The sequence below is a fragment of the Danio aesculapii genome, chromosome 12, assembly GCF_903798145.1.
Source record: "Danio aesculapii chromosome 12, fDanAes4.1, whole genome shotgun sequence".
Lineage (NCBI taxonomy): Eukaryota > Metazoa > Chordata > Actinopteri > Cypriniformes > Danionidae > Danio > Danio aesculapii.
This window is the reverse complement of record NC_079446.1, coordinates 38,797,121-38,808,888: the sequence shown is the minus strand read 5'-3', so window position 1 is coordinate 38,808,888 and position 11,768 is coordinate 38,797,121. Positions and strand designations below refer to the sequence as shown.

Sequence of the window (11,768 nt, the reverse complement as noted above, 5' to 3'; positions counted from 1 at the left end):
ATTTTTCAGATAGTTACCGGTACCACTGTGTGAAAGGGGCTTTTGATTGAAGATTACCTCAACAAATATATATATATTTTTCTCAGTGGATTAAGTTGCACAGATTAATTATTCACCTTAAGAATAAGATTGTGAGCAAGCAAAATAAACATTTTTCATAAACATTGGTTTACAGAGAATCTCACTTGAATATCCTATAATAATTGAGTCAAGTTCAAGTCAAGCTCAAATATTATTCTGATGAGAGTGGTCAAAACAAGACAGAAAATAACCTAAGACCGAAGAAAAAAAAGCATATTTTTGTATGTCACAGAAAAGACAAGTCACCCAAAAAGGAAACTTTTCAGTGAATTATCGCACTCTCTAGCCATCCGAGAGGACATTTTCAAAAGTAAAACATTAAAGAAGATTTTTAGCTCAAACAGTGGTCAATGCAAGTGAATGGCTACCAGCAATTTCAGAGTAAAAAACATAAGCAAAACAAAATTATGACTACTAATGATACACTGAGGACTTACGAAGAGAATCTGAACACTCTTTACAACATTGCATTTAATCTAGAGCTTCATTGAATGGAAAATGAACATTTCTCTGGGCTCTATCACATGCATTTAGAAAATAGAGTGAATTTAAATTAAAACCTAACTTTATTTCCTATTGTGAACATAGTAGCTTCCTTTGACTGTGAAAATAAAATACATCAATATGTTAAAGGTTTAAGATTGCTATATCAGTTCATTCAAAACTGTAATTAGTTTAATGTGTATTTTACAATAAAGTATTATAAAGTCAGTTTCTCAAGGATGTATTTTTTTTAAATCCTTTCTTCATTCCAGCTGAAATTGCAGCAATGCTATAACTATCTATCCTTTATCATCTGGACGAGAAAAAGAAAATGCCATCAGATCTCAAAATCTACATTCACATTTCCAGCTGTGCCTCCAGTCCAGATGTGCCACACCCATTTCATCTGTAAAACATTCACTGCGAGGTTTCCCAGTATAAACACAAACACAAGTCTGTTTTCTCTGAACATACATCTCAGTCTCGGTTTGCCAAACACCTTCAGATTGATGGTCAGTCGAGATTTAAGTAAACGCTGCACCGAAAAACTCACGCACAGTTGAGATTGCACTTATTGCACTGCATTTTTTAGATGCAAATCAAAAAGACTGTTTATGAATGAATGCAAAACGCATTGATGCGAAAGATTCATGACTTTGCGTGTATGCAACTGTGCTAGATCAGAACGACCCTTTGTGTCGGTTCATCCACGGCTGATCACTTCGACCCTGTTGAACTGTGTTACTGCTAGTTCATGTGTTCTAAATGGTTTCTAGACTGAGACTTGTGCAATAACTCACCAGGGGGAGAAGAGTGTCCAGAAAGCATGAAGTAAATGTTTTGTGTTCAGAAATATACAGTATTGACAAGGAAATAAATTAATCTACTTAAGACATTAATGTGGATGTGTGACCTGATTTTATTTATTTATTTATTTATTTATTTATTTATTCATTCATTCATTTTCTTTTCGGCTTAGTCCCTTTATTAATCCGGGGTCGCCACAGCAGAATGAACCACCAACTTATCCAGCATATGTTTTACGCAGTGGAAGCCCTTCCAGCTGCAACTCATCACCGGGAAACATACATACACCGTTATTCACACACATACATTACGGACAATTTAGGCTACCCATTTCACCTATACCGCATGTCTTTGGACTTGTGGGGGAAACCGGAGCACCCAGAGGAAAACCACACGAACATGGGGAGGACATGCAAACTCCACACAGAAACACTAACTGACTCAGCAGAGGTTCGAACCAGCGACCTTCTTGTGAGGCAATCGTGTTTCTCACTGTGCCACCGTGACGCCCACTTATTTATTTACTTATTTAAGAAAGCACATGATGCTCTCCCCACTAACATAATTAATTTAATTATTATTTATTCATTTGTTTGTTCTATCATTCATTTACTCTATTGGATTCTACTTTATTTATATATTATTTGGATATGTTAATTGTAAAAAAAAGTTTACACAATGCTAAAGTTTATATATATATATATATATATATATATATATATATATATATATATATATATATATATATATATATATATATATATATATACTATAATAATAAATTAATTATTAATAAATAAATTGATAATAAATATTGTATTATCAATTATTATTTTTTACTGAAGTGGTAATGCTGGAAAATATATTTGTATACTATATTGTTTGATGAACTTATATATTTTGAATATGCAGATGTATCAGAAATTAGGATTATACATTTTTGTTATTTGTTATATTTTTAAAAATATTTTAATTGTATATTTTTTGTATGCATGCTTTTATTATTTATCATACATTTTTGTGTATTTAGCTTTGATGTATTGTGTACTTATATTGATATATTGTATGTGTACTCAATGCTAAAGTTGATATCTTGTCTCACTTTGCTCTTTGTGAAATATATATTTTAAATTATAAATATATATTTAAAATATTTTTATAAAATATGCGTGTTAAAATTAAAGTGTTTGTGTTTGTTTTCATTTTCGTTTGCAAAAATGAGTGTTTTGGAAAATAAATACTATACATTATTTCGTGTATTTAGTTGCTATTGGTTTCATTGTTTACCTGCGTCTAAACAAGTAGTGTTGAATAACGGTGCTGTCGACTGAGCTCTTACGGAAGTGATTGAACGGTTTGTTCATCAATAATGCAGCGGTGGCTTTCGAGACCTCTCGCGCATGCGTGAAGCTCCGCGCAGCTCAGCACAGGTGCGCGCGTTGACCTGTCAGCGGTGCAGAGACTGAACACCTGCGCGCGAGCTTCATCACAGTGACAGACGAGATTCAAACACGGTGAGTTCATTTCCTAACATGCTTTATGATTATTTAAGGATTACAACTCGTTCTCTAATTAGTCAGTCAGTCAGATGATATTTTTGTTTAATGCAATTTGGCGCTGTCTGTATAAGATATTTAAGTAAAATAATACAATGCATATATGTTCTGTCAACATTCTTATTGATTTATTTTTTCATACAAAATGTAGGTTTCAGGTATATGCTGGATATGTTTTAAAAGTGTGAGTCTCAAAACATTTTTGAAATGGAAAAAATGTATGTTTTAATTATACCAAAATATATTTTAAATATATATGTACAGGGTCAATACAATACATTTCCAACCTCATATTAGTTGTATATCATACATATATCTTTTTTTTTTTTTATTATGTCTAATTTTGTCTGTGGCAGTCAAAAAGAGATTTCCCATGATATGTTATATTATTAACACAGTAATGTTATATATGCTATGTTATATTGCAGTATTTTCTTAGGAAACAATTAGATTATAATAATACATTTTTAAATGCTCATAGATAGATAGATAGATAGATAGATAGATAGATAGATAGATAGATAGATAGATAGATAGATAGATAGATAGATAGATAGATAGATAGATAGATAGATAGATAGATAGATAGATAGATAGATAGATAGATAGATAGATAGATAGATAGATAGATAGATAGATAGATAGATAGATAGATAGATAGATAGATAGATAGATAGATAGATAGATAGATAACCTAGAATGTCCTAGCAGCAGTAGTAACCACACAGGAGACCCTGGCAACCCCATAGCAACATTCTAACAACTACATAAGAAATACTTATAATATCATATCGACCACATAGCAATCTCTCTGGTAAGCTTAAAAACATCAAATGTGGTGCTTTTAAAGCTGTTTTAAATGTAAAACTGCTTATAAATCTGCTAAAAACAAACTTGAAGCTTTTAAAACTATTTCAAACTTTCAGGATAGGTTTCTCGATTCAACATTAAAGTTAGTCCACAAACAACTTTTTGCAAGGTTGGTAACACACACACACACACACACACACACACACACACACACACACACACACACACACATATATATATATGTGTATATATGTGTATACATATATATATGTGGGGGGGGGGATTCGTCCCCCTCACTTTTAGAGACAGACCATTTAGAAACAGGTGATTAATAATTATATGAAGATATGATCTCATATAGCCGTCCCCCCCACTTTTAAAATGTCTGTTACGCCCCTGATCCAAACTAACAGGAAACACATATTTTGAGACATCAGTATTTGAGACTTGTTACCAAACAGACAGTCCTTCAACCTTTTTATCTAATTAAATTGCAGTATTCCTCTGGGGGAAAAGTGGCTAATTGATTGACACATGGAGCTCATCGGATCCACCCAGATGGCCACTTACACTCGGCCAAAAACCAGCCACTTCCTGCCAGCCATTTCCACCACAGCGTCCAGCTACAGAAGCCACCAGCCACCAGTGAGCCTCAACCAGAACTCCAACATGCCCTGGAGGACCAACTCTTATTACAGAAGCGGCAGCGCTATCCCGACCATATCAGCCCTCCAAAGAGACAACCTTGAGTTAGTCCGGGCCAAAACCATGTTCTACCCCTCGAACAGGATGGCTCTCAGCACACGCTACATGCCGGACGACTGGTACAAATCCAATCAGAGTAACTACAGGGAGTCCGAGTCATCCCGCAACAGTGCTGAGAGGCTTCGGCGGGACACAATTCGCCTCATTCAGGATAAGGAGCAGCTGACCCGCAGAACTCAGGACACCACCAGCAAGAACATCGGAGAGAGGCTGAACGACATCAGCTTCTGGAGGTCTGAGATCAACCATGAGATTGACAACATGGTGACTGAGATTTCAGCACTGTCGGATGTGAAAAGGAGGCTTGAAAGAGCTCTAGCTGAGACCGAAGGGCCACTGCAGGTGATGTATATATGAGGCAATTCTGTACCTATACATTGCTAACTATTTTTTAAATTACACAGTAGTTAACTGTAATATGAACTGTATTTTACTGTAGGACAGTAAATGCAGTATGTTACTGTATTTTAAAGTAGTATTGTGAGAATTGTGTAGTTTACAGTAAATATACAATACTGTAAATACATATAGAGCAAGATAAATGGTGCTATAAATTTAAGCACAGAATTTTTGCTGTAATTGATTTACAGTAAGTTTTTGGCGAACTGCTACCAGTACGTTACTGTTGATTCTACAGGAAATTGTTAATAGTCAATGGTGGAAAATCATACATTAGTAAAGGTACCATTACTTGCCTAAAAATGCAGTGCAAGTACAGTAAAATATCTGTTGTAAATATTATTCAAAGTATGACTAAAAAGTAGACCTTTCAGAAGTACTCAAGAGTAGTGAGTATTAGGCTGTAAAAAAGCTGATGCATTTACATGTAATTTGTAGATTTTGTGTGTAAACGTAACATTCTGTAGTGCATTTAGTTATTGCCCAGCGAGCACACAATGTCATAAGACGTTAATATTAGGTTAGATTTAGGTTGTGATGTCAGTTGACTAAAATGCAATGTCTAGTCAGTGTCTATGGACAACGTCATTTTGATGCCCAGTAACATCATCAAATGATGTTGATATTTGGTTGATTTTAGGTTGTGTTGGAAAGTGCCCAAAATCCAACGTCGAGCTAACATCTTAATCCAACGTCATATTGACATCAATACTGACATTTATTCCGCAGGTGTGGCAATAAAAAACCAATGTCTGATAGCCGTCATAGTGGTAACGTCCACACAACTTCAAGCTGTAACATCATTAGATGTTGATATTTGGTTGATTTCAGGTCGGACATTTCTGACAGTTCTGATGTCAACCCGATTTTCATTTCCAAACAAAATGCAACGTCCACAAGACATTGGGGTATAATGTCAATCTGACATCATGATGATGTCTTGTACCTGCTGGGTATTTTCATTTCAGTCATCATACAGTAAACATCTGTCATTTCTCAGTGACATGCATTTGAACAGTCTCTGGGTCATTGCGTGTAAAGATTTTGGACATCTCGGACACTTTTAATGCATCCAAACAGTTTGCTGCAATTATAAATCACCATATCTTGAGGTAGTTCAGTATGATGCGGTTTACCTTCTACTGTATGTGTGATTTGACTGGACAGGAATCAAAGGACTGATTTTTCTAATCCCCATAGACAAGAAAAAATAAAGTAGTGGCTGCAGTTTAAAGAGAAAAGTAGCGCAGTAAAAGTACCAATACTGCACAAAAAATGTACACAAGGGAAAGTTAAAGTACACATTTTTAAAACTACTTAGTAAAGTACAATTACCAAAACTACTCAATTACAGAAGTTGGAGTATTTGTAATCTGTTACTTCACACCACTGTTTACAGTGTACTTATATTTAAATTAAAAAAATAAAATAAAATCAATATCAATCAAATAAAATCTAGACATTGAGTACTGTGCTAAAGTCTAAGGGCACCATCAGCTTTGGGAGGCTAAGACTTTTGCACAGATCTATCCATCTAAAAGGTATGGAGCAAGTGCAGGGTCATTATTTTTTACAAATTAAAAATATGGGAAATATGTACAAAATATTCAGAACAAAAGTACTTTTGGAATCAGAAGGCTAGCATCAAAAGTCTGTGTTAAACATGACCACTTTAGCACCAAGCAACAGCTTAAACTTTTTTCTGAAATTATGTGCTATTTAATATCAAGCATCTTTCAGCATTTCTAAAACCGCCTTTCCACTGCACACGACAAACGACAAGCGACAGATCGGAAGTCATTCAATTCCAATGGAGAGTAGTCCGGGAGCTGCGTAGAGTTCTAATGCGATTTGAACTGCGGATCCGTTAAAATATTTGAACTTCTGCGACTAGACTGTTTGCGACCGGCCGACCGGATGTGATGTTTTCCAGTGTTGTCCAAGCAGGTCCGCGCACGTGAGATGAGAAAGAGGAGTTTTTCGTAATTTTTTTTAATGAATAAAAAGTCTATATTAAAAAAAAAATCATTTATTAATGAGTAATAAAAATATATTATTTTTTATCTCATCTCCGAACTCCCTCCAAAATTTTTAGTAGTCTATGATGAGTGTATTTATTCATACATATATTTAACCATGGTGAACGGACGGAGAATAAAGTCTCTTGCTTTTGCACTCCTTTATTTCTGACACCCCCGCGAGAATCAGCTTCCCATGGTGCATGACAAAACTGAATATTCTGTGCAACTGCCACACATCGCGTATTCCGATAGTCATGTCCGAATGTCGTGTGCAGTGGAAAGGCGGCTTAAGAGTTCTTCCTTATATTTAGCTTGTTCTATCTTTCTTTTTCTCAGGTGAATCTCAGAATGCCTGTAAAATTGCCTATTCACTGAAAAAAGATTCAAAGATGATTCCTTGGATTTACTAATTTAAGTTAAATTAAATTACTAATTTAAAAGTGGTTGTAAACAATTAATTTGGGCTGAATTTAGACAAATTAAGTTGAACATTGCTAAGTTTAATTTGTTTAAATTCAACACATATAACTTGTTCGCAACAATTTTGCAGACATCACTTTTTTTCAGTGTACATACTGTATATAATATTCAGGTCTGGACTCTGTGGAGGCCATTTCATGACTGTCTTTGTTTCACTTGTTTTTCCTCTCCAAACATGATTTCATTACATTAATAGTGTGTTTGGGATCAGTTTCATGCTGAAAAATAAAACTACTACAGATTAGGTGCATTCTAGTAGAAATTACATGACGAATTAAAACCTGTCTGTACTTTTCAGCATTCACAATCCCATTAATTCAGGCAATATTGATGACAGCTCTGGCAGAAATGCAGATCAAACCAAGAAAGAAACTCCAGTATTTGTTATATTTATTCTTCCATCTTTCTCTAACTCTTTCTTGGTAACACTTCACAATAAGGTTCATTAGTTAATGCATTTACTAACATGAACAACACTTGTACAGCATTTATTAATCATAATTGAACATTTACTAATGCTTTATTAACATCCAAGTCCATGCTTGTTAACATTAGTTAATACACTAAGAGTTAACATGAACTAACAATGATTAAACTGTATTTTCATTAACTAATGTTAACTAACACGAACAAATTCTGTAGTAAATGTATTGTTCATTATTTGTTCATGTTAGTAAATGCATTAATTAACATTAACTAATGAACCTTAATGTAAAGCGTGACCTCTTTCTTCCATATGTTTTAAACAATTAGATCCAAAAATGCAATTAGAACCTGTATTTTCTGGCAGTATTTTAATTAAGAGAATGAGAAGTAATATATAATATCATTATACCCTCACTAAAAAAACGAATGCAACTGGGGGCCTAAGACTTTTGCACAGTACTGTATATAAACATATAAAAAGTAATTAATTCATTCATTCATTTTCCTTCGGCTTAGTCCCTTTAATAATCAGGGGTCACCACAGCAGAATGAACCGCCAACTTATCCAACATATGTTTTACACAGTGGATGCCATTCCAGCTGCAACCCGGTAATGGGAAACAATTTAGTTTAGTTTAGTTTAGCCAATTTAGTTTTTTCAATTCACCTATACCTCATGTCTTAGGACTCTGGGGGACTCTGGGGGAAACGCAAACATGGGGAGAACATGCAAATTACACACAGAAATACCAACTGACCCAGCCGAGGCTTGAACCAGCAATCTTCTTGCTATAAAACGATCATGCTACCCACTGCGCCACCATGACACCTTATTTTAATTATTATTATTATTAAAGTTACTGTGATTTATTGTGAACACAATTTAAACCCCTCAAAAACCTTATTCTAAACAGTTAAAGGCCATTTCTCATGTTTAACACTTTATTTTATTAACATGTTTAACCCATATTCCATCAGAGCTTGAAATCCTCGCACAGCACACCTCTAGTGGTCTTTTGTCACCTGCAGTAATGTGGGTCACGGTGATCTAGTTAAAGACCCAGTAACTAGAAAAACCCACAGTGGAGTGTCAGGTGACCTATTGTTAGAAAGCACTTGGTAACAGAAACTACTGGGGTGTAAGATATACAGAGTCAATCACACGAGATCTACAGTGACCTCGGTGTGTTCACAGAATCACCGTTGAGTCACAGTAAGATACTGTTTCCATGAAGACCACACCAAAACACACTGAGCAAGTGCTGGTGTGCTGGATGAGCTCCAAAACGGTGCAGAAACACTGGTGTCATGATGTAAAAATGACCACGAGGAGGATCACAAGACAATTATACTGACACGAATGATTACTGAAGCTTCTGTCATCACATTTAGAGTGAATGAAACTTTGAAGCCATAAATACATCAGAACACAGTTACATTAGACAGACAGATAGACATACAGTCATAGATAGATAGATAGATAGATAGATAGATAGATAGATAGATAGATAGATAGATAGATAGATAGATAGATAGATAGATAGATAGATAGATAGATAGATAGATAGATAGGATATTATACCCTACAATATTCTCTCTCTCTCTCTTTTCTATAGGTGGCTCAGGAATGTTTGTTCCACAGGGAGAAGCGGATGTCTATTGATCTGGTTCACGATGATGTAGAGATAGATTTGATTAAGGTGAGGTCAGCTGCAATTATCTAAACAAACACCTGAGTCAGAAGCATTGTGCTTTACAGACTACATTAAATATAATATGTTTCATCTGTTTTAGTTTTGCTGTGTTAGTTTCACCTCTTACTTAACACATCAAGTCTCATTAGCCAATAATTCTATCCGTTAAAAAAAAGCTATGTTCTGTAGTTTATTTCTATATTTGTTTAATTTTGCAGGAAGTGGAGGTCATTAAATCATGTCAGGAGAGAATGAGGCGACATTTAGAGCGAGCTGTTGCTCAACTAGCGTGAGTTTTGCCATTGCAAAAAAACTGAGCCATAAATAGCTTTGCTTTCACACGGTTTATTGTTAGATATTTTTGTAGTTTGACAAATGATTATGCCATTATTAAGAACAAAAATGCATGTGATTAATATTGTCAGGGCGAATCGTGCAGCACAGCACGAGCTGGAGAGAGATTTGAGTGACAAAGTCACAGCTCAGAGAATTGACGACCGATGTCACCATCTCCGAAACACCTCTGACGGGATCAGCTACTACAGAGGGATCGATCGCCTCGACCCATCGTGAGTTTTAGTTTAACACTATAGCACTGCAAGGGATCGTTGTATACCCAAAACTGCCAGCAGGTAAAATGTACCCATATCTGTCAACACTGTCAATGTCATTGTATTACACCACTGTCTTCACAAAGTAATTTCTAGAATCTTTCATTCATTTTCCTTCGTCTTAGTCCCTGATTTATAAGAGGTCGTCACAGCGGAATGAACCGCCAACTATTCCAGCATATGTTTTACGCAACAGATGCCCCACCAGCCACAATACAGTACTGGGAATCACCCATACACCCTCACATTCACACACACTCATAAACTACAGATAATTTTGTTTACCAAATTCACCTATACCGCAAGACTGTGGGGGAAACAGGAGCACCTGGAGGAAACCACCAGGAACACAGGGAGAACATGCAAACACCACACATAAATGCCAAGTGGCCCAGTTGGGACTCAAACCAGCAACCTTTTTGCTTTGAGGCAACAGTGCTAACCACTAAGCTAGAATCATGAATTGTTTTTTTTTTGTCATCAGCTATGATGTTGAGCTGATACATGACACAATATTTACCAATGATATAGACCCACCACCAAACTAACCATCACTAATGGCAATTAATTCCTGTTTGACATCCATAAATCACCTTCTTCTAACTATTTAGACTAAAACTAATTACCATTATTTTAGTGGGTAGAAGAGATTGCCTAGAGGGATAAAACGTTAAAACATTCGGGTTTTAATGCAAACAAGTTTTAATAAAAAAGGTTGTACATAACACAATTTCATGGCAAATCATAACTTTTTAATTCAGTGGCGAATTCATATGAAATTGTACAACCTCATTCGTACATTTGAATTTGAATTGCTCATCCCAATGATGGTTGTGAATGTGAATGAAATCTGATAAATTTGTATGAATTAGCCCCATTTTGGTAAACACAGTGACAGAGATTTGGATATTGTTTTAAAAATCTGTCATGTACTTTCGAAAAAAAGTCTTGGTTAAATTTGAATTGTAGTTCTAGTGTTAATCTGCAGTGACACTATAGTTTGAGCTTGCAAAATGATGTCTGCGCTGTGAAAAGGGGCGGTATAAAACAAGATGATTAGACATCGATGAATGAATGAATGTTTTTGTGAATAGTTTTGTTCCTGTTTTAAAAAATGTGGAGGTACTGTTTGTTTTATGCATCAACTGTATTTTACAGACATATTTTGTTTGTTTACAGCTAGGACCACAATGGAAACAAGCCCAGGGCTTTATTGTGTTTTTATCCTTGACAGTTTTATTTCAAAATGTATAGGATATGTACAGTATAGTCCATAGTTTCAAAATGTATAGGATATGTATAGTCCATAGTTTCAAAATGTATAGGATATGTATAGCCCATAGTTTCAAAATGTATAGGATATGTACAGTCCATAGTTTCAAAATGTATAGGATATGTATAGTCCATAGTTTCAAAATGTATAGGATATGTATAGTCCATAGTTTCAAAATGTATAGGATATGTATAGCCCATAGTTTCAAAATGTATAGGATATGTACAGTCCATAGTTTCAAAATGTATAGGATATGTATAGTCCATAGTTTCAAAATGTATAGGATATGTATAGTCCATAGTTTCAAAATGTATAGGATATGTATAGTCCATAGTTTCAAAATGTATAGGATATGTATAGTC

At 35.0% G+C, this 11,768-nt stretch overlaps 1 protein-coding gene across 1 annotated transcript in view; it reads left to right on the top strand.

Moving 5' to 3' along the window:
* Positions 1-2,806: 2,806 nt before the first annotated feature.
* The window catches only part of tekt3 (tektin 3), a 14,524-nt gene continuing 5,562 nt past the window's right edge, over positions 2,807-11,768 (top strand). The window contains exons 1-5 of the mRNA XM_056469802.1: positions 2,807-2,885; positions 4,235-4,844; positions 9,445-9,528; positions 9,741-9,811; positions 9,948-10,091. Coding sequence (XP_056325777.1) covers positions 4,272-4,844; positions 9,445-9,528; positions 9,741-9,811; positions 9,948-10,091 — 872 coding nt within the window. The 5' untranslated portion in view covers positions 2,807-2,885; positions 4,235-4,271. The remainder of the gene's footprint in view (positions 2,886-4,234; positions 4,845-9,444; positions 9,529-9,740; positions 9,812-9,947; positions 10,092-11,768) is intronic.